The sequence below is a fragment of the Symphalangus syndactylus genome, chromosome 17, assembly GCF_028878055.3.
Source record: "Symphalangus syndactylus isolate Jambi chromosome 17, NHGRI_mSymSyn1-v2.1_pri, whole genome shotgun sequence".
In the NCBI taxonomy this organism is placed as follows: Eukaryota; Metazoa; Chordata; class Mammalia; order Primates; family Hylobatidae; genus Symphalangus; species Symphalangus syndactylus.
The window spans coordinates 25,393,952-25,417,890 of NC_072439.2; the positions used below are offsets into that span (position 1 = coordinate 25,393,952).

Here is a 23,939-nt window from a genome sequence, read left to right on the forward strand (position 1 = left end):
GCAAAGTCCCTGATTCTGTGGAAGGTAATTTTATTTACACACACAAACACACACAGTCTTATGTGTTGCATCATTAGCTGGTGATCAGTTAGAGAAATGTTAGGTTATGAGGTTACTTAGATAACATTTAAGCAGAAACCTGAAGTAGGTGAGAATGAGCTGTGCAGATCAGGGGGAAGAGTGCTACAGAGTCAGGGAACAGTAAGTGGGAGGGCCCTGAGGCAGGAGTTTACCTGGAATATTTGAGAAACCACAAGGAAGCTGATAGGACTGGAGTGAAAGGTGGATGGAGGGGTTATAGGAGATAGATACAGTCAGTATCTTTTGAGTTAGTGTTGGGAATAAATGAAATTACTTCAGAACAATGAAAAACAACATGTATATAGCATGCCTTCATTTTCATAAAGTATCTCCTGATAAGCAAAGGAAAAACTAAGTCCATGTATTAAAGCCCTAGTGGAATGTATTTGAATCTAATATTATTCACTTACCTACTTCAGTGCATAATTTGTGACATCTACCTTCTACATATTTTCATAAGGTTAAGGTAACTTAATCTACCTTTCCCACTGTTTTAATTTGACTCTCTTTACATTCTTTAAGGCATCACGTGTAGATACCATAATCTCCATTAGTGTAAGTTAATACTAAAATAGCCAAGTTACTGTTTCCTTCTTTGTGGAAGACATGACTTCTAGGTCATATAAAGTCATCAAGATCTTAATTTCCTTCTTATGTTGGTATGCTTCTCAGTTTTTAAAGTATTGCCTAAAAAACAAATATATGTGTTCCAACAATATGCTTGCAAATGGCTATGACGTAAGATCATGTGCTAAGATTGCTTAAAAGCTAATAAGACCCTGTATTGTCTGCTCACCAGAAGACATTTATCTATTAAATACTCATCTATTGGGTAAGGTAGGAGATGACAAATCTTTTTATGTGTCAGGCTAATGTCTCCTTGGACTTTCTGGACTACAAGTCCAACTTTGAGCCCTTCTTCATGATGATCGCCACTCCAGCGCCTCATTCGCCTTGGACAGCTGCACCTCAGTACCAGAAGGCTTTCCAGAATGTCTTTGCACCAAGAAACAAGAACTTCAACATCCATGGAACGGTAGCTTCCCCCAACCCTTGTATTCAGCCATATTCAGTATAATTAACTATATGATATACTTGCCAGGAAGCCTTTGAGCCATGTAGTGGGTTTCTCTTCACAATATTTTAGAGGTAATTGCATCTGTCCCTAGTACAACCGATAGTATAAACTTGCATTGCAAGTACAGATAAAGTTCCTGCTATACATCCAGTGAGCAGCTGGAGAGTTGACAGGGAATGGTAAAGAATGCCATCTTTCCCAATTTACAGGAATATCACTCAGGCTCTCCTGGTAACCTCTGTGCTGACTCTCCTCCCTCCTGGCATAGCCAGGACTGCACCAGCCTCCTGGTGGCCCTCACTAGCCTTTGAGGCATGGGAAGAAGGGGTGGCACAGAGCAATATGGTTGGAAAGGGAAGTTGAATGGAAAAATGAACCAGGTGACATGATTAAGAGCCACAACAACCCATATATTTGCCTCATGTGCCAATTACTTATACTTCCCTTGGCTTGGTGTATAGACAGTTCCCTGGTTCAAAGACAGAAGGCCTGCATTGCCTCAGGTTTGTTATCCAGAAATTGTAATTGCTTGTAAAGTTATAGAAAGAATGAGTCATAAAGTCAAACTCAGAACTACCACTTTCTAGCTCAGTACAGACCATGAGCATGATGCTTAACTTCATTTTTTCATGTGAAGTGGGAGCTCTTGATGCTTCATGGAACTACTGTATGAATTCAAGTACATAGAAACAATTAGCATATTGCCTGGCACATTATAGGCATGTGCTTGTTAAATACAGTTTCAAAGCTGAGTGAACTGGGTTTTAAATTAGAGGACTGGCCAGGCATGGTGGCTCATGCCTGTAATCCCAGCACTTTGGGAGGCCAAGGCAGGCAAATCATGAGGTCAGGAGATTGAGACCATCCTGGCTAACATGGTGAAACCCCATCTCTACTAAAAGTACAAAAAATTAGCCAGGCGTGGTGGTGGACGCCTGTACTCCCAGCTACTTGGGAGGCTGAGGCAGGAGAATGGTGTGAACCCGGGAGGCGGAGCTTGCTGTGAGCCAAGATTGCACCACTGCACTCCAGCCTGGGAAACAGTGCAAGACTCCATCTCAATAAAATAAAACAAATAAAAGTAAAGTAAAATAGGACCATTCTCAATCTGTGTTCCAAAAGAAGTTAATAAAAAGTTCCCATGGTCAAGTAAGTTTGGAAAGTTTGAGTTACATAAGTCACTCTGCTACAGGACTTCTCAGAGTTATTCATGATTGAATGTGAATTTCTAGCAGGAGAATATGCTGCATAGCATTTCTCAAACTTAATAACACTTTGAGGAGCATAGTTTGAGATCTGGTGGCTTAGGGTTTTACGAATAGAGAGAATAGTCTATAGGGATGTCTTTGTTTAAATGGGAGGGCCCTCCAGATTTAGACTTGAAGTTTTAGGAAATTGCTGTAATAAGATTTTTCCTTGGGATCTAGGGTGACTGATATCTTGGCTGGGCAAAACTTAGAGGAAGGTAGACCAGGTGCGGTGGCTTATGCTTGTAATCCCAGCACTTTGGGAGGCTAAGGCAAGAGGATCACTTGAGGCCAGGAGTTCAAGACCAGCCTGGCGAACATGAGGAAACCCCATCTCTACTGAAAATACAAAAATTAGACAGGCATGTTGGTGCATGCCTGTAATCCCAGCTACTCAGGTGGCTGAGGCATGAAAATCGCATGAACCCGGGAGGCACAGGTTGCAGTGAGCCGAGATCGTGCCACTGTACTCCAGCTTGGGCTTGGGCTGAAGTGTAGTAGTGCGATCTTGGCTCAATGCAACCTCTACCTCTGTCTCAAAAAAAAGCAACTTAGAGGAAGGTAAAGTTATTTGCCCATTTTGTAATTGTAGTAGACCAAAGGCATAAGATCAGAGTTGTAAATGTAATCTCGTTTTAGCTAGTAGTTTCCCAGTGACAACCTCTAAAATCTCTTAATGCTGCTAATAGAGAAGCCAAGACCTTTTATGGTTTGGGAGGTGCTGGGAAGCTGAAGAATGAGAGATTGAGTTAATCTACAGAAATTTCTATTTTAGGAACACAGGAGGGGAGAGAAGGTCTGAAATTGCTTAAACAAGTTCCAGTTAGTTCCTTCTTGCTGAAGCATGAGTGAAATGATTCTATTTATTATCTACTCTAGTAATCCAGTAGTTTGTTTGACTGTGGTGACTTGGTGTTAACATTTTTTTTCTTCTAAATTTTAGAACAAGCACTGGTTAATTAGGCAAGCCAAGACTCCAATGACTAATTCTTCAATACAGTTTTTAGATAATGCATTTAGGAAAAGGTAAGAGCTGCTGCTACATAACAATCTGAGTGGTTTTAAAGGCCCTACAAATCAGCTCCTGAAGAGGGGACCACACCACATTGTTGTCTCTGAAACAAAAACAGGGAAGCAAGTCAGTGGGAGAGAAGCTTCGATGGGGCACCAGAAGCAGAGAGATTCCTTTACACTCAAGTGAATGAGGTGGCCTTTGGACCCCAGTACTAATTAGACTGCCCATTTTTAGGACTTGGCAAAAGTATTGCAAACTTGAACCATGTGGTAGAATTTTTTTCTCCTGCTTTAAAGAAAAGGTCACTTGGTTGAGAGAGCCCGTGGTCATATGTGACAAATGACCGAAAAGCTTAGACAAGATCAAAATATCTGCCTTTGCCATTTGGAATTTTCAAGAAATTCTCTTAAGTCAATTTTTAAAAATCCATTACTTTCTCTTAGGAAGTGTTTAGTGTAGACCAGGGATAAGCAAACTTTTTCTGTAAAGGGGCCGATATTAAATATTAATAGGCTTGCAGGTCATACATTCTGTCACAACTACTCAGCTCTGCTGTTGTAGCACAAAAGCAGCCCTGGGTAATATGTAAATGAATGAGCATGGTTGTGGTCCAATAAAACTTTATAAAAACAGACAGTGGGCAAGCTTTGGCCCATGAGTCATAGTTTGCCAGCTCCTAGTTCAAACATGTTAAGCTTTTTTGTAGCACAGTCCTATCTGAATTAATCTGTAATACACAGTACTGAGAATGGACAACTCTTCCTTCTGATTGTCTCTACTCTCATCACTATTGGCCATAAAAAGTAAAGCTAACTGGTTATTTAAAAACGAGTTTATTTCTTTGGAAACAGTTAACTTTGGAATGAATTAATTATGTTCTGGAATTTTCTAATCTGTTTTTTACGGTGGGAAGGTCTAGAGAATGGAGATTGGGGAGTTGAGTTTTGGGGGAGAGTGTTTTGGATTTTTTTTTTTTAAACGGGGGTGTCTTTTTTTTTTTTTTTTTCTTTTTTTTTTTTTTTTTTTGGCAAGATAGTGATACCTCAGCCATTGCCCCTGAAGTCCCATTTCTACCTTCTGTTCACATCCAGGTGGCAAACTCTCCTCTCAGTTGATGACCTTGTGGAGAAACTCATCAAGAGACTGGAGTTCACTGGGGAGCTCAACAACACTTACATCTTCTATACCTCAGACAATGGCTATCACACAGGTCAGAGGCAGGGTTAGGTACTGCTGTGATCTTTGACAATATGTCTTTCCTTTTTCACCCAATGAGCCCTGGGAGGGAGTTCTAGTCTTTTTATAACTGTGGACATGCCAGAGGGAGGATCTTGTCCTTAGGACCCCTCCAGTTGGAGCACCACATCATTCCCACGTGGAGAAACCAGGTTTCATTATTTGCTGTTTCACATGCAAGATGACATGGTGTTCTAGGAGTGGGAGCAGAGCATGAGCTTGATGGGTTGGACGCAGGCCGTATGGAAGGCATTTGAGATAGAAAAACCAAAAGGAGGTTGTCTTGTGGGGAAAACTTTCTTGCCATTCATGGAATTTGTTTTTTGGGTGTTTTTGTTTTTTTCAAAAGCTGCAGGATGAGTCAGCTCTGTGTCCTTGACTTTCATGCTTTCTACTTGGACCTTCTGTTGTTAAAAGCAAACGTTTTCTTCTATCCACATATATAAATGTCCACTTGAATGGGATTCACTTGAGACTTGCTTGCATAGGAGGAGATCACTTAGGCATTTAATGCATTATTGTGATTTTTTTTGGGGGGCGGTGGGGGGACAGAATCTCGCTCTGTCACCCAGGCTGGCGTACAGTAGCATGATCTCGGCTCATAGCAACCTCCACCTCCCAGGTTCAAACGATTCTCCTGCCTCAACCTCTCAAGTAGCTGAGACTACAGGCACACACCACCACGCCTGGCCAATTTTTGTATTTTTAGTAGAGATGGGTTTTTGCCATGTTGGCCAGACTGGTCTTGAACTCCTGACCTCAGGTAATCTGCCTACCTCAGCCTCCCTAAGTGCAAGGAGTACAGACATGAGCCACACTCCCGGCCTGTGAATATTTTTAAACACTCAAAGTAGAGAATAGTAAAATAGCCTCCATTATCCAGCTTAGATTTTCAGCTGCATGAGGCCAGTCTTTTGAGTTCTTCCTACTCTCCCTGTGTTTTTCTTTTGTTGCTAGAAGGTTTTGAAGCAACTCCCATACACATGACTCCAGGATTCAACATCGGATTATGCATCTGACTCTGGTTATTATGTATCAAGATGCAGACCGCCAGCCACAGTGGCTCACACCTATAATCCCAGCACTTTGGGAGGCCAAGGCAGGTGGATCACCTGAGGCCAGGAGTTCCAGATCAGCCTGGCCAACATGCAAAACTCTTTCTCTACTAAAAATACAAAAATTAGCCAGGTGTGGTGGCACATGCCTGTAGTCTCAGCTACTCGGGAGGCTGAGGCAGGAGAATCTCTTGAACCCAGGAGGTGGAGGTTGCAGTGAGCCGAGATCATGCCACTGCACTCCAGTGTGGGTGACAGAGTGAGACTCCATCTCAAAAAAAAAAAAAAAAAAAAAGATGCAGGCAAAGTCCACATACTACCTTTAGTTCTTATATCTCCTAACTCTGTCATTTGCCATGAATTTACAGGGAGAAGTGGGTCTTTGTCCATCAGAATGTCTCACATTCTGAATTTGACTAACTGCTGTCTTATAGTGCCTTAACTTGTTCATCTCTAGTTAGCATTTCCTATAGATTGGTAGTTAGATTAGGGACTTGATAGAAATTTGCATTTTCAGGTGACAGTACATCCTCGCCTGCTGCTGTGTACTTCCTGTTGCATCATGTCATGAGGCCCATGGCATCTGGCTGCACTGTTGTTGGGGTGCTGGTGTTGATTGATGGGTCAGGTGGTTTCAGCCTTAGCTCTTCCTATGAGCTTTTCTGTTGTTCCATTGATGATTGCTGCCTAAATTCATTATTCCCTCAGAAACTACAAAATGTTGATTTTGTAATCCTGTCCTTTCTTTTGTATTTATTAGCTGAAATTCCTCAGAGAAGAACTTCCCCTTATCAAATTATTTGGTTATTTTGAGATGCAGTTTATTCAGGAAACACAGGACAGGTGTTTTTGTTCATTTGACAGTTTTTGGAGTAAACGTCATTCAGTTGTGATGAGGCTGAGTAGCATGCATAATTTTTTATGTATTTGTGTTTCAATACTTTCCTGTCATTATTTTTGCTCATTTTGTTCTATCATAAGCCAGGGAGTCCCTTCTAGTCATTTGTCTAGAGAAGATGAATTTGTTGTTTTCCTGCCTTGTAGTAACAAGAGACCCAGGCAAATTTCAGCTTTCTATTAAAACACCAGAATCAGTAGAACAAAGTTGTTTTAGTTTGGGCTGTGGATTAAATGCGTGAAACAAAACATGAGCAAGGCTCCTGTCTTGGCTCCATCTTTACCTTGTGTGTTTTGTTTTCAGGACAGTTTTCCTTGCCAATAGACAAGAGACAGCTGTATGAGTTTGATATCAAAGTTCCACTGTTGGTTCGAGGGCCTGGGATCAAACCAAATCAGACAAGCAAGGTAGGTGCCTGACAAGCTGGTGCTGTGGACAAGTAGGCACTTGCCTGAAAAAGTAAGGTGTTTCCTCCTGAGATGAGATTGGTTAGATTCCTCTTCCCACTGGGGCTGAGCAGCAGAAGGGTTTTTAAGTGGAAACAATGATTCCTTTTTTTTTTTTTTCCTTAACTTCCCACTGCTCTCTATGTCTGTATTTTCACCCCACATATACATGTCTCATTAGGATGCATAGCTTTTCTTTGTCTTTTGAGACTAGACCTTTACTTTGTTCTGGAGCAGTGACTCTCAACAGAGGGTGTGCATCAAAATTGCCCTCCGAAACTGAAGAAGAAAAATGGTACGTGCTTGGGCAATATCCAGAAAGAGTGTGATTGACTCACTTGGTCTGGAATAGGGACCCAGCATCTGCCTTTTTTCCTTTTGAAGTTTACAGGTGGTTCTGAGAGGCAGCCTGGTTTGGGGTCCACTGCCTTGTAGAGCAGAGCCCCTCAGGCTTTTCTGTGTGTGTGAATCCCCTGGGATCTGGTTAAAATGCAGATTCTGCTTCTCCATTTCTGACCAGCTCCCGGGTGATGTCTGCTGCTGGCCTGACCTCGCTTTGAGTATAAGGCTATCAAAAACATGTCTTCTAGGAATTAGTCTTTCCCTATGCTGGGCTCTACCTTATGAATGCTTTGTTGCTTTCCTGGTTTTCTCTCCTAGAACTGCCATAATATGCCACATTGTTCTGTTGTCATTCCCATTCAGTTTCAGCGTCTTTTTCTAAACGTGGTACCTGACGCTGAGGCACTTTGTTCCTAGCGATCATGAGGACCTTCATCCAAATTAGTGTCCTCCAACACTCAGGAGAAAAGAATTGACAGGCTCCACCAGCTATGTCTTCTCTCCTTCCTGATATCACAATTTCAGTTTCAGTCCCAGTTCTGTGAGACCAAAGAAGATGAACAAATACACACTTTAAGCTAAAATTGCAAAGTGGGTTTTTAAATGGGCCAGACTTTCTGGGTATATTGGGTACTTTAGTTTAATTTTGGAGCTTGATGTTTACTTGTTTAAATGTCTGTTTTTCACATATTTCCTTTTACAACACTCTTGATGGAATTCTGTTAAAATTCTCTTGGAAGGGTAAAATGGCCTTCATAATTACGTTTTGTGTTTTTCTCTGAAGACCCATGTTCCTAAAGCTAGTCACTTTTCCCTACAAATTTCAGTGCCTTCTAAACAGGCTTCCTCTTTCAAAGGAGATAAGCAAGTTTAGAAGACCATTAAATCTTAAAAGTGTTTTCTTGAGGTTGGTGTTTGGAACTAATAGAGGAGACCATGTCAGCAGCCATGTTCTGTTTTTAGGAGCAGGGCTACCTCAGCCCACATGGGAAGGAGGCTGAATGAGATCATAGTGAAATGTGTCGGCCAGCTGCCTGTGGAAAAAACTGTTCTTTTTCTTCTTTAAGTTAACATTGCCATCTAAATGTTAAAAATCAGAAACTTCACCTTCTCTAAGCAATCTAAGTGAAGTCTGGTTCCTGAGAAGGCATTTCAATAATATAGCTAACATTTATTGAGTGTTTAGTATAGGACAGGTGCTATTCTAAATGTATTACCTGATTTAACTTACTCAATCCTCACAGTTGATGAGATAGAGGTACTGTTATCCCTATTTTGCAGATGAGGAAAACTGAAGCAGAGAAATTATTTGCTGAATATCACATAGCCAAAAAGTAGCAGAGCCCTGCATTTGAACTGGGGCAGTCTGGCTCCAAAGTCTGTGTACTTAACCACTACATTATAGCTCAGTCAACAAGTATTAATTATCTTCTTTGCCAGCATGGTACACCAAGGAGCCTTGCATACGGCAAGGAGCAATCAAACAAGATGAGTTTTGTTTTGTTTTGTTTTGTTTTGTTTTTTTTTTTGAGATGGAGTCTCGCTCTGTCACCCAGGCTGGAGTGCAGTGGCGCGATCTCAGCTCACTGCAAGCTCCACCTCCTGGGTTCACGCCATTGTCCTGCCTCAGCATCCCTAGTAGCTAGGACTACAGGCACCTGCCACCATGCCCGGCTAATTTTTTGTTTTTGTTTTTGTAGAGATGGGGTTTCACTGTGTTAGCCAGGATGGTCTCGATCTCCTGACCTCGTGATCTGCCTGCCTCGGCCTCCCAAAGTGCTGGGATTACAGGTGTGAGCCACCATGCTTGGTCACAAGATCAGTTCTTAAATCCTTATGTCAGGGAGCACCAGATATTTAAGCTACGGTGGTCAGTGAAAGCCTCTTACGCATTTGGCATTTGAGCAGACGTGGATGTTGAGAAGGATTTAGCCGTGCAGAGATCTGTGGGAAGAGTGTCCTGAGCAGGATGGTAAATGCGAAATCCCAGATGTAGGGATAAGCTAGGCTTGTTCAAGAGACAGAAGGTAGCAGTTGTACTGAACTCCTTTTACTTCCTAAGTGGACCTTCTCTGTCACCTCCTGGCCTTTGTACAAGTGACTACTCCTTCCTTCTGGAATGCCCATCTCGCACCCCCTTCAGCTGGCCAAATTAATTGTCCTTTAGGGCTTTGGTTTATGGTTCCCTCTGGGAAGTCGCTTCATACTCCTGCTCCCACATGGGGTAGATGCCCTTCCTATATGTTCCCAGCTGGCCTCACACTTGTCACACCCTATTAAGTTTGTCCTTTTTAGTCTAGGGTGTCCTAGAAAAGAGGAACTATCTAAACTTAAAATATCCAGCCCCTAACATACACTGGGGAACATCCACATTGGTTGAATGGATTTTGCCAAGGTCGCAAAGTAAGTGGCAGATCAGGGACTGAAAATTAAGTCTGTGCATTCTCAGAATTTACACTGCTGCATTGACAGGTGTAATTTGAGAAGCATGAAATGCTCCAGCTTTCCCCTGGCACAAAGAATGTCAGAAACGATGAGTGATGCATCATGTGTTGGCAGCACAGTTGTCTCAGTGCCAGCTGTTCTGTGTGAGTGGCACAGGCTTGTGAGTTGGGCATAATGAGCTGAGCTGTCAGCAGCCTTGACAGCCAATCAGTGCACATTTAACCGACTGGTGGACTTAGCTGTGTGGGAGAAATGGGACAAGGTCATATGTGTAGATGTCAAAGATTGGCTATTGACATTTTCTTCTCTGACTAGTTTAGCTTTAGATTTGGTGGTAGAAGTTCTGCAAAAGGAATTCTAAAAAGGAAAAGGTTAGTAGGAAAACTAGAATGACACAGCACCGTCCTAGGGAAATAGAACTGAACTGGGAGTCAGGAAGACGACCTGTTGGCTTTGGACAAAATCAGCCTTGGTTTCCCTAGTTTTGTGAAAGTAAGAGGATGTTAAGCCTCCATTATCAGGTGGAACCAGGTGATGCCCCAGCTTCTTCCTTGTCAGGAAAGCTGGAACTGAGGGGCAAGTCCAGCTGAAGCAACCAAGATATGGGATTCTGCACTTCCTCATGCAGTTACAGTGCTTTTCACTAAATGGATTTGGGGTGCTTTCTGGTATGTTTGGAGCCTTTTCTTTGATAACTCTACAGAAATTCAACATCAGGGTTTGGGTGTCTGGAAACCTGATGTGTTCTGAGAGCCCATTGCCATCTTGTTCTTTTCAGTAATTATGCAACAGTGTCATTCTTTCAGAGCAAGAATAAGCAGGTTCAATGCATGATACCCTTTGATTTAAGCCCCAGGAATTATTATTATTATTTTTTTTTTTGAGACAGGGTCTTGCTCTGTAACTTAGGCTGGAGTGTGGTGGCACAATCTTGGCTCACTGCATCCTCCGCCTCCCAGGCTCAGGTGATTCTCCTACCTCAGCCTCCTGAGTAGCTGGGACTATTGGTGCACACCACCATGCCCAGCTAATTTTTGTTTTTTGTTTGTTTGTTTGTTTGTTTTTGTAGAGATGGGGTTTCAGCCCAGGCTGGTCTGGAACACCTGGGCTCAAGCAATCAGCCCTCCTCCCCTCATTACAGGCATGAGCCACCACAGCCAGGGTTTTCTAAGGACTTTCATTTGATTAGGATATTTATATACTTAAATCCTAAGAACATTCTCAACCTGAGAAAGTGTGATTTATCAAATAATTTATTTTTTTGGCTGGGCATGTTGGCTCACACCTGTAATCCTAGCACTTTGGGAGGCCAAGGCAGGTGTGGATCACCTGAGGTCAAGAATTCGAAACCAGCCTGGCCAACATGGTGAAACCTCGTCTCTACTATAAATACAAAAATTAGGCCAGGCGCAGTGGCTCACACCTGTAATCCCAGCACTTTGGGAGGCCGAGGCAGGCGGATCACGAGTTCAGGAGATTGAGACCATCCTGGCTAACACGGTGAAACCCCATCTCTACTAAAAAATACAAAAAATTAGCCAGGTGTGGTGGCTGGCGCCTGTAGTCCCAGTTACTTGGGAGGCTGAGGCAGGAGAATGGCTTGAACCCAGGAGGCAGAGCTTGCAGTGAGCCAAGATCGCACCACTGCATTCCAGCCTGGGTGACAGAGCGAGACTCCATCTCAAAAAAAAAAAAAAAAGAGGCTGGGCGCGGTGGCTCACACCTGTAATCCCAGCACTTTGGGGGTGCCGAGTCAGGCGGATCACGAAGTCAGGAAATCGAGACCATCCTGGCTAACACGGTGAAACCCCGTCTCTACTGAAAATACAAAAAAAGTAGCTGGGTGTGGTGGCAGGTGCCTGTAGTCCCAGCTACTGAGGAGGCTGGGGCAGGAGAATGGCATGAACCCGGGAGGCAGGGTTTGCAGTGAGCTGAGATTGTGCCACTGTACTCCAGCCTGCGTGACAGAGTGAGACTCCATCTCAAAAAAAAAATACAAAAATTAGCCAGGTGTGGTGGCAGGTGCCTGTAATCCCAACTACTTGGGAGGCTGAAGCGAGAGTATTGCTTAAACCCAGGAGGCGGAGATTGCAGTGAGCTGAGATCGCACTATTGCACTCCAGCCTGGGCAACAGGGCAAAAAATCTGTCTCAAAAAATAGATATATTTTTGGTCTTGTCAAAGCTTTTTCTGTTCCAATCCGTAAATGAATTTTTTGTTTGTTTGAGATAGGCGCTCTCTCACCCAGGTTGGAATGTGGTGGCTCAAACATGGCTCACTGCAGCCTTGGCCTCCTGAGCTCAAGTGATCCTCCTGCCTTGGCCTCCCAAAGTGCTGGGATTACCAGCCAGAGCCACTGTGCCCAGCCCTTAAATGAATTTTTAAGTTTATACTAACAAAAGCAATACTCTGAAACTAGTGTTTCTCAGTCATCACATTGATGGGTGAATCCTTCCAAATTCTTGGTTATATAAAAACCAGAGGTAGGTATAATTCTTTTTAACTCTTCATTCATACTTGGTATTTGCTAGAAGTCTCCCATCTCCTGATATAGTATGCTAATTTTGAAACTGTCTGCTTATTCAAATAAAATTCTAGAAGAGGAGACAGTTTATCCATTATATTTAGGGGAGTGTGATCATTACAGATTTCTAGGGAGAAAGAGTCGTGGAATGACTTGTGCTTACGGTACTTGTGCTGAATCTTAGTGACTTTGGATTTATACTGGAACTTACCCCTTTCTCTCCAGAGAGCAAAATGCCATTAGAAAGAGCCTCGGCTGGGTTCAGTGGCTCACGCCTGTAATCCCAGCATTTTGGGAGGCCAGGGCAGGCGGATCACTTGAATTCAGAAGTTTGAGACCAGCCCAGGCAACATGGCATCGCTACTAAAAATAAAAAATACAAAATTTAGCTGGGCATCATGGTGTATACCTGTAGTCCCAGTTGCTCTGGATGCTGAGGCAGGAGGATCAGTTGAGTCTGGGAGGTCAAGGCCACAGTGAGCTGTGATTGTGCCACTGCACTCCAGCTTGGGTGACAGAATGAGACCCTGTCTCAAAAAACAACAAAACAAAAAAGAGCTTCCCCCCACCTCACCAAAAAAAGGAACAAGCCTCCCATTATACAGGTGGTGGCTCTTGCAATTTTTGGTGAGATGACAGTCACCATTTTATATCTCTGGGTTTTTTGATGTTTCCTCTTTTCTTTTAAAACTGCCTTGGACATCATAGTAGTATCTGAGGAATTGGCTTCACCTCATTCATGTTATAGGTATCACTGAAGATCTGTTAGTCACACTTCAGGGTCTGTAGATGGCTTGTTGTCTTGATCTCATTCTGGAGATGGTGTCTCTCTCTGACCCTCCTTTCCTGCTGTGACCTCTTCCATATTGACACTCACACTTGATGACTGTTTTCCAAGCTGCTCAGTTTGCCTGGGGGTCTTGGAACCAGGAAAGTTATCTGTAACAGTGCGTCTTATATCATCCCTGGAGACATCATTTTTTGTGTGTGAGGTTTTTCTCCCACTGAGTAACATATGGATTGCCTTTCTCCGGAAGTGTCTGCCTCTGGGCAGTAATACCTGACAGCTGCAGAGTTAGACTAATTGATTCAGGGCCAGGATATTTATCATTCTGCCCGGTAAGAGCTGTCCTGGCCATCAGCAAACCTGGCCCCTGATAATATTCTGAAGTTTTTTTTTTTTTTTGCCTTTCATATCTGTACTTTTGGTTTTGTTTTTAAATTAAAAGTGGCAGGGCTGGGGTGTTTTTGTTTTGTTTTATCTCCCTGTTTGACCTCTCCTAAGATGATCTAAGTGTTCTCAACAGTTTTGAAGACTGTTATTTCCTGTCAGTAAGTGATGGCTTTTCCAGTTATAAGCTGATAACTTTGCTCCAGTGACTTGTGTTTCATTTCTTCACCTATAAACACTGTGTCCAAGGACTGTGATGAGGAATAAATGAGAATAAATGTCAAATGCCTGGCACAGTAAACTTTAGCTCTCAGTTTTTCTCACTTCCTCTTTGTTTCCCCCAATGGATTGTTTCAGTGCTTGAAGATTTTTCTAGCCTGTGACCAAGTGACTTCTATGCTTACATTCTGTCTAGGCCTGCATTGTCCACTTGTGGCTGTCGAGCACTTGAAATGTGGACAGTCCAAATGGAGATGTATTATTATTGTGAAATACCAGATTTCAAAGACTTGGTTTACAAAAAGTTAAATCTCATTGATTTTTAAAAAAATATTATTTACATGTTGAAATATTAATATTCAGATATTTTTATAGGTTAAAATATATACATTTTTACCTGTTTTTATTAATGTGGTTATTGGACAATTTTTAATTACATATGGGGTCCCGTTTATATTTCTATTAGGCTACTCTGGATTAGGCCCTGTAGAGGTGTTGTCTTACAGAAGGAAAATAGTCTAATAACCAAGGAAATAAGTCAAAGTATAAATACAGGACAATGCCTTTAGTTTCTAGAATGTTTAAAAACATCTAAGTTTGTTGCTCTTAAAAAAACTTTTATTGCTACATTTTTGGAATAAATTTTCTGCAGCCTTCACAGCCTGTTGCAGACATATTTTGGCAGTGTTGTCCCTTTGAGAAGCTATAAAAAGAGCTAATAATTCTCATTGATGTCAAGCATTCCATTTTTGAGGCCTTCCAAAATGTCTGGAGTTCATTTGAAGTCAAATTTAGTTAATCTGAATAATCAAGTTGTAAGACACTTTGTATAAAATAATTAGACCAACATTTTCTCATGATTTGCAACAAACTCAAAGCAGTCCCAAAGCAGTTTTCAAAAAACATTTTGATCAATAACAGAATGGGTAGAATAAATATGTAACTTCCCAGGGGGATATACAATTATACAAGCCTTATAAGCCTTTATATTTTGTTTTAAGTTATTAGAGTTATATTCGAATCTGTGAAACAGACCAAAGCATGGGCTGTATAAAAGGTAATAGTAACTGCTGTTGTCTCATGGGTGGGGTGGGGGGAAGAGAACTTTAGTATAGGTAGAAAAGGAAAATGAGACCAGCTGTGTTCTAGATTGTTTTTCCCTCATTCTTATAGATGCTGGTTGCCAACATTGACTTGGGTCCTACTATTTTGGACATTGCTGGCTACGACCTAAATAAGACACAGATGGATGGGATGTCCTTATTGCCCATTTTGGTAAGTATAGCGCCCTCAATCAGGCCTGAGCCAAGACCGCAATAAATTCTGGGTTGTGTAAAGACTTAAACATTTAAATATTAAATAATACTATTAAATTTGGGGGGCAGAAAAGCTTGTGATGGGAAGGAGTTTTCTAAAATAAATTAGACCACATGTGAAATCGAGAGTTGTTTCCTCCCCTCTTTTGCTCTCCTCTAAGAACACCCACCATAAATAAAGAGAGGTGACAGGTTGGGAACACATTTGCAACATATATAAAAAAGAGTCATTAGTCCAAATACATGAGTTCTTAGCAAAGATTAATATCCCAGTGGGAAAATGGGCAAAAAAAAGTGGCTAATCAACTTGCAGAAGAATTAAAAATGGCTAAAACAAACGCAAAAAGATTACTTCAGTGCTAATCACAGAAATGCTTTAACTGAAGGAGACCTCTCTCTCTGAACTGGCAAAGATTTTTAAAATACCCAAGATTTCAGAAGTCTGAGAATTTGGAAACTACTTCATATACTTTTCATACAAGTATAATCAGTATAACTTATCAAGAGGTTAGTTTAACAAGACATACCACTTCAGAGTACACATGTCATAAACAGTCATACAAGTTAACTTTTGCCTGTCTGGTGAGTGAAAAGTGGCATTTGGTCTTACTGTGCATCTGTTTGTTTAATAATGAGGTGAATTATTTTTTAACAACTTAATTCCCATACCATACAATTCACTCATTTAAAGTGTCGGCCGGGTGCGGTGGCTCACGCCTGTAATCCCAGCACTTCGGGAGGCCAAAGGTGGGTGGATCACCCGAGGTCAGGAGTTTAAAACCATCCTGGCCAACATGGTGAACCCCTGTTTCTACTAAAAATACAAAAAACAAGCTGGGCATGGTGGCAGGCACCTGTAATCCCAGCTACTCAGGAGGCTGAGGCAGAAGAATCACTTGAACCTGGGAGGTGGAGGTTGCAGTGAGCTGAAATTGCGCCATTGCACTCCAGCCTCAGCAACAAGAGTGAAACTCCATCTCAAAATAAATAAATAAATCATTTTTTTAAAGTGTCCAATTCAATAGTTGTTGGTATATTCAGAGTGGTACAACCATCATCATAATCTAAGAGCATTTTCAGCACGCTAAACCCCCAGGCACATTAGTCACTCTAATAGGAGAAAACTGAAAATCCAAATATCTAGTAGAGAATTGATTAAATTGTGGTGCAGGGAATTGATTAGATCTGTTGCTCCCATTCCCACCACGAATCTACTTTACGTCTGTATAGATTTGTTTGTTCTGAACTTTTCGTGTAAGTGAAATTACATAATATGTGGCCTCTTGTAACTGGTTTTTTCAGTGAGCTTAGTGTTTTCAAGGATCATATCATTGTAACGTGTCAGTACCTTGTTCTGTTTTAGTGCTGAATAACATTGTGTGTGTGAATATATCACATTTTATTTATCCATTCATCAGATATTTGGGCTGTTTCCACTTTTTGGCTATTAAGAATAATGCAGTTGTAATGGTTTTGTTTGTTTTTGAGATGGGGTCTTGCGCCGTCACCCAGGCTGGAGTGCAGTGTTGCTGATCGCAGCTCACTGCAGCCTCAGTCTCCCAGGCTCAGAGGATCCTCCCACCTCAGCCTCCCTAGTAGCTGGGACTGCAGTCACCAGCTACCATGTCTGGCTAATTTTTTTTTTTTTTTTTTATAGTAGAAATGAGGTCTCCCTACATTGCTCAGGCTGATCTCCAACTCCTGGGCTCAAAATAACCTCCCTTGTTTTCCAAGAAGATTTTAAGAAAAAAATCCTCCCCCATCAGCCTCCCAAAATGCTGGGATTATGGGTGTGAGCCAACACTTGCTATTATCTGTCTTTGTGATTATTCTATTGTAGTAGGTGTGAAGTGCTGTCTCACTGTGGTTTTGATTTGTATTTCCCTGCTGACTGTTGGTGGTTAGCATTTCATCATGTGTTTGTCAGCCATTTATATATCTTCTTTGGAGATGTGTTCATATTTGGATCCTTTGCCCAGTTTTTTTTAATTGTGTTATTGATCAGGGAATCACTTTTCATTTATGCCTTTTTGTGTTTCTTCCCTTGAGAAATGCCTCTGCATTTTTGCATATCATAGTCTCCTTATTATGACTTGTCTTTTCCATATATTAAGATATGGGAGCCAGGTGCAGTGGCTCACACCTGTAATCCCAGCAGTTTGGGAGGCTAAGGCAGGCTGATCTCGAGTCCAGGAGTTCAAGACCAGCCTGGGCAACATGGCAAGACCCAGTCTCTACAAAAAATACAGAAAATTAGCCAGGCATGATGGTGTGCATCTATAGTCCCAACTACTTGCAAGGCTGAGGTAGCAGAATCACTTGAGCCAAGGAGGTGGAAGTTGTAGTGAGCAGAGATCACACCACTGCACTCCAAGAATTGAATGTATATATTGTTTCTTTTAATGTTTAGTGTCCTTTGTATATTTATAAAGATGCTTCTAAACTTTGAAGCCAGAAAGCTATTCTCCTATATTTTCTTCTAAAAGTTTTATAGCTCTGCCTCTTACATCCAAGTCCTTGATGTATCTAAAATTTATTTTCTTCTAAGATAGGAGTCAGGGATTCAGTTTTTTCTTTCTCTATAGATACTCAGTTGTCTTTTTTTGCTCCACGAATCTGTCCATCCCTGTGCCAATATCATTTTGTCTTATAAAGCTGTGTAACTAAAAAGTCTCAATTTGCGTAGGCATACCTCTCTGCTTAGTGTTCTCATGGGGATCCTAGCTCCTATCTTCCACATAAACTTTAGAATCAGCTTTTCAGATTATCTGAAAAATGTTGGCTTTTGGTTGGAATTGCATTTAACCTATAGATCAGTTAGAGGAAATTTTACGTCTTTTAACTTTTCATACAAGTCTTAAACTTTGTACCTTATTAAGTTTATTTATTATTTATTTTTTGAGACAGAGTCTAGCTCTGTTGCCCAGGCTGGAGTGCAATGGTGCGATCTCGGCTCACTGCAAGCTCCGCCTCCCTGGTTCACGCCATTCTCCTAGCTCAGCCTCCCGAGTTGCTGGGACTACAGGCGCCTGCCACCAGGCCTGGCTAATTTTTTGTATTTTTAGTAGAGTCGGGGTTTCACTGTGTTAGCCAGGATGGTCTCGATCTCCTGACCTTGTGATCCGCCCTCCTCAGCCTCCCAAAGTGCTGGGATTACAGGCATGAGCCACTGCGCCCAGCATTAAGTTTATTTCTAATTAGAAAAAAAACTGATTCACTCTAGGGGTAAAAATCATTATGCTGTGTATAATTTCTCTGCACAGTTCTTGAAGTGCCACTTAAGGTGTGGTTCTTTTCCTTGTTCATGTTTCGTTTTTGGAGGTTATTCTGATAAAATACTCATGTATTAGAACAGTCATGTGTGGCTATTTAAATTAAAAATGAAATCCACTTCTTCGGTTGCACTAGCTGCACATCATGTGCTCAGTAGCCATCATATTGAATAGCAAAGATCAAGAACGTTTCAGCCAGAAAGTTCTGCTGGACTAGCAGTTGGCAGACTACAACCTGTGGGCCAAATGTAGCGCACCCCTGTTTCTGTAAATAAAGTTATATCAGAATACAGCCACACTCATTCATTTATGTATTGTTGATGGCTGCTTCCCTGCTACCTGAGTAGGTGTGACAGAGATTGTATAGCCAGGAGCCTAAGTATTTACTCCGTGGCCTTTTACAAAAAAAGTTTAACAACTCCTACAGACCATGAGTCTCAAACTTGGTCAGACATCAGAATCACTCGGAAACTAAAATGCTAATGCCTGGGCCTCACCCCTAGAGATTCTGATTTAATTGGCATGAGATAGAATCCCTTGGGATTTTTCAAGTTTGCCTGGTGATTTTAATATGCAGCAAAGTTCAGGAACCACTGATCTAGACTTCTCAGGTGCTCTTTTCTCCTCTGGACACTTTGACATTCAAGGGTGGGATTTTGAAGTTCACTCAATTCTGACAGTTCACTCAATTCCACCTTCCGGCTTCCATGGCTCAGGTTTGGCAGCATCATGAGGTTTTTTTTTTTTTTTTTTCGAGACAGATTCTCGCTCTTTCACCTAGGCTGGAGTGCAGTGGTGCAATCTCGGCTCACCACAACCTCTGCCGTCCGGGTTCAAGCAATTTTCCTGCCTCAGCCTCCCAAGTAGCTGGGACCACAGGTGCATGCCACCATGCCCAGCTAGTTTTTTGGTATTTTTTTAGTAGAGACGGGGTTTCACCATGTTGGCCAGGCTAGTCTCGAACTCCTGACCTCAGGTGATCTGCCCACCTCGGCCTCACGAAGTGCTGGGATTTCAGGCGTAAGCCACCATGCCCAGCCAGCATGAGCTTGTTAAGTCTTCAGTGACTCATGATTTCTGAGATCCTGAGCCACACAGGATTGTTCAAGTTTCATTGTAGAACAAGAAGTTAGGAAATAATTCGTATCTCTAACTCCCCCTTTTCAGGTGGCTGCAGCATTCAAGGCCTTGCACAAGCCGTTACCCATTCCCCACTGTACTCACCCCCATTTAGCATTCTTTAGAGCAGTGATTCTCAAACAGGCATTCCCCAGAATTGCCTGTGGGACTTGCTAAAGCCCAGGTTGCTGTCTACCTATGTTAGGAACTAAGAATTTGCATTTGTGACAAGTTTCCAGGTGATGCTGCTTGTCCTGGGAACCACATTTTAAGAACCACTTTTTTAGAGCAGTGCTGCTTCGATTTTTACTATGCATGGAAATCACCAAGAGTTCTTACTAAAATGCAGGCTTCGGCTTATTAGAGCTAGAGTAGGACCTGAGATTCTGCATTTCACCAAGCTCCCAACCAGACTTTGACCATTTTAAGAGCAGCTTCTAACCTGGTCTTCCTGTCTTTCCACTTTTTGGCTGTTAAGAATAATGCAGTTTCTGTCTCTAGATTCTGCCACTAAGCTGACTTTTCTAAATCACTGCCTTGATTGTGTTACCTCCCTGCTCAAAAACCTGCTATGGTTTCCCATCACCTGCTGTTCTTTATAGGACAAGCCTGGGCAGCATGATGTTCAGGGCCTTTTCCTGTGTGGTACCAGCCTGCCTCTCCACCGTCACTGTACACTGCTTCCTTGTCTGAAAGCTGGGTTTCAGGAAGCCACACATCTGAGTGGTCTGCGTTCAACCTATATTCATGCTTTTTGAATCTAAAACTTGCTCCTGTTCCTAGATTCTTTCTCCTTTCACCATTTGTGTCTTAAACTTGCTGCTTTCAAATGCTGCCACTTCTTTCCTTCCACACCATGAATGTACATTGAAGAGTGAGTGAATTAATGTACTATACCTTCATTCTGACCATCAAGAGGTGCTTTGAACCTGTTATAGTCTTTAGCACACAAGTCTGTGGAATATTTCTTTATTATCCTTGTGTCTATTAGGTTATAAGTTCCTTAGTCTGAGCTTAAAACAGTTCTTACGTAGAGCACATGACAGTATTATTTATTCTAGTCTGGACTTTCAGCAACTTGCACTGTGACTTAGATTCTTGCTTAGCTACCTTGTCAGGTTCCATTCCTGACCTGATTCACAGAAGTAGCCTTGGGAAGGAACTATTAAATTTTCAAAGCATTTGACCATCATTTGTAAAGGCCCTTAAGTACCGAACATACTGCTCAGTAGCTTTCATATGTACCTGTTTTAGTCATTCCCTTTAGTTGCTGAATGAACAGTCCAATTACTTTTGACTCCCAAGTCCCCTGTAGCAGTCAATTACTTTGTGATCTTTATCATAGTCTATGTGCATCACAGAAACTCCGCTTGCTCTTCTTTCTAGAGAGGTGCCAGTAACTTGACCTGGCGATCAGACGTCCTGGTGGAATACCAAGGAGAAGGCCGTAACGTCACTGACCCAACATGCCCTTCCCTGAGTCCTGGCGTATCTGTGAGTAATAGCTTGAATCAACTTAGACAGCTTTCTCACTGACAACATGGCAAGGTGCTGGTTTCCATGTGTCAAATATTGCAACCTTTCATCTGAGTCCTGTTCCTTTGTCACTGACTGTGAGTGGTTAGTAGATGGACAAAGGTAAATCCAGTGATCTTGGAAATGATGCTGCTGACCTGTCATCAGAATGTGCACTGTTAATTCTTCCAATTTATGTAGCAAGTGCATGTATCCCCCCATGTTCTTATCAATTCCTCTTCCCTGTTTTTCTACCCCTCCCAATAATAGTACCATTTTTTAAAAATGAGGGATGTTAGTGAGGCATGCAGTAGAGAGATGTGGTTCCTGCCTGTAACCATGCCATTATGAGTGCCTCGCATTGGCGGCAGCCAGGCAGGTCACAAAGAGGGAAACAGCCATGTTGGCCCCACTTTGGAGAAGGGAAAATAGGCTTCCACTTGGAGTTGATTGATTCTTCTAAAACCAAAGTGTTACAGTATAATGAACCAACCAAAAGTGCAATAACAGATCATATGGTAGAAGTTAGATTTAAGTCGTACCTGGTGATAAGAACACTCATAAATAACTTACTTGTACATGATTCCACAAACCTCATTTTAGCCTTCTCCAACTTTTTAGGGTGACATTTCCTAGTAGCTCTTAGAAATGAGTCATTTGGGCCGGGCACTGTGGCTCACACCTGTAATCCTAGCACTTTGGGAGGCCAAGGCGGGTGGATCACCTGAGGTCAGGAGTTCGAGACCAGCCTGGCCAACATGCCGAAACCCCATCTCTACTACAAATACAAAAATTAGCGGGACGTGGTGGTGCATGCCTGTGCTACTCAGGAGGCTGAGGAAGGATAATCGTGTGAACCCAGGAGGTGGAGGTTGCAGTGAGCCGAGATCGCACGACTGCACTCCAGCCTGCACGACAAGAGTGAGACTCCATCTCAAAAAAAAAAAAGTCATTTGAGTTGATTTCTTCTCCTTGCCAACCCATACATTTTACAGGTACCCATTGTAAGTAATTATTATCAGGAGTTTAGTAGACAAGGATAGCAACGGTCTACAAATGGAACAGCCCATATACCTTGATCAAGTTAGCCAAAGGAACAAAACCTCACATCTATTTTTGAGTCACTGGCTTCCCCATGGAAGGTTTTCTAATTGCTGTCATATTGCACGTCCGGCATGAGTCAAGCTGATTGCCCTTCTAGGCAACTAGGTATTTGTTACTATGGAAGAACTGTCTTCATTTAACTTTTGAAATATCCCTACAGCAATGTTTCCCAGACTGTGTATGTGAAGATGCTTATAACAATACCTATGCCTGTGTGAGGACAATGTCAGTGTTGTGGAATTTGCAGTATTGCGAATTTGATGACCAGGAGGTAAGAGGGACTTCTGCCTACACTTCCCCCACTCCTTTCTTGCTGGTGGTTTGTTAGCTGGACTTGGTGGCATAAGAGCAATTCCAAGGCTGCTCCCTAGGGAAGAGGTTGTGTTTCTTATCTGTGCTTCACTTTAGGTTTCCTTCAGTTGTAAGGCCATGTCTCACTTCTCTAACTGTAATCTTTCTGAATTGAGTTCTCTCCATTCCTACCACCACCCAGATATACACTTTAAATGCACAATTCATGTTTTCAGAATGATAAATGCTTTGTCTGTTAGCTTCCCTGGTAGTTTGGGTGGAGCGTTTTCTAGAAAGCTTACCAGCACCTGGTATATTCGGAAACTCCTGTTCCCACCACAGCATAATCCAATGCTGCTCTAATAGATTAGAGTGGGGGTCAGAGGCCCAGGAGTCCATCCATGGAAGAAGGTGGTTTTTGGCCAACACAGGTTGGTATACCGGATTATCTGAAGGATCCCATGGACTCTAGTCCCTTGTGTTTTCTTACTGTTATCAGCATATGCTCACCTGCCCCATCTGGCAACCCTCATCTGACCATCTGGAACAGATGCCCATCTGTGTTTCTCAGAAATGGACTCATTCTCCACTCCATTTGCAGCTGATAAGCACTTTGGACAACAAGCAAGAGAGCTTTCCTCAAACTCAGTTCCTGTTCCCCGCTCCCCTGTAATGTTTATCAGTTTGATAACTACTTTATAAGTGATAGTGTGAGTGAGGGCAGCTACCTGAAGCCATTATAGGCAAAATTACCTACCATCTTTCTAGCCTAACATTTGACTCCAATTTGGAGAACAGCATACAGATTATAGAGGGAAAAGTACTGCATTAGACCTGTCTTATTTTAGAAATAATAATTAGTATTGTGTCCTTCCCCAATATATCCACAATTAGTTTTTATAATAGGAAAACTTAACATTTGTATAACACAGGCAAGAGTACTTTCATATCCATTCTCATTTGAACTTCACAGTTCTAGGGCAAAAATCACCTTTAAATGTTCGCTCTCACTTTAGTAACTTTATTGCCAAGTCTTGTTTCTGAGACCTTGCCATTGGAGGCTCCTGCTTTCTGTTCTAATTACAGAAGATAATGTATTTCTTGCACATACCCCCTCTTGCCTCTGCCTGAAGGCACAGGGTATGCAGGGGCCCCTTTTTAGCATGTGGCTGGAGACCCGAAGCAACTGAACCCCCAGAACAGATGCTCGCTCGTCTCAAGGAAGCAGTGAGCTCTTTGAGGATCTTGAGACCAGATTGAGAGTCTCCAGGGCCTTGATTTTTTTTTATTTACCTCCTCCCTTCCCATTTAGGAATAAGTCACGTTAAGAGTATTTCTTCACGGCTAACTTTTGCTCTTTTCTTTCCTCCATTCTTTCGTGTCCTCTAGGTGTTTGTAGAAGTCTATAATCTGACTGCAGACCCAGACCAGATCACTAACATTGCTAAAAGCATAGACCCAGAGCTTTTAGGAAAGATGAACTATCGGTTAATGATGTTACAGTCCTGTTCTGGGCCAACCTGTCGCACTCCAGGGGTTTTTGACCCTGGGTAAGTTTCCTTTCC

General features: G+C 42.2%; 2 protein-coding genes across 3 annotated transcripts in view; one reads left to right on the plus strand and one right to left on the minus strand.

The window, feature by feature from the left end:
• TBC1D30 (TBC1 domain family member 30) overlaps window positions 1-23,939 on the minus strand; it is a 183,823-nt gene that overhangs the window by 144,806 nt on the left and 15,078 nt on the right. The gene's annotated exons all lie outside the window — the stretch shown is intronic.
• Window positions 1-23,939, plus strand: part of GNS (glucosamine (N-acetyl)-6-sulfatase) — a 49,048-nt gene that overhangs the window by 18,687 nt on the left and 6,422 nt on the right. For both annotated transcript variants that reach the window (XM_055250914.2, XM_055250915.2), the window contains 8 exons: window positions 950-1,117; window positions 3,350-3,432; window positions 4,513-4,631; window positions 6,914-7,017; window positions 14,931-15,032; window positions 20,851-20,958; window positions 22,244-22,354; window positions 23,764-23,924. In XM_055250914.2, coding sequence (XP_055106889.1) covers window positions 950-1,117; window positions 3,350-3,432; window positions 4,513-4,631; window positions 6,914-7,017; window positions 14,931-15,032; window positions 20,851-20,958; window positions 22,244-22,354; window positions 23,764-23,924 — 956 coding nt within the window. The remainder of the gene's footprint in view (window positions 1-949; window positions 1,118-3,349; window positions 3,433-4,512; window positions 4,632-6,913; window positions 7,018-14,930; window positions 15,033-20,850; window positions 20,959-22,243; window positions 22,355-23,763; window positions 23,925-23,939) is intronic.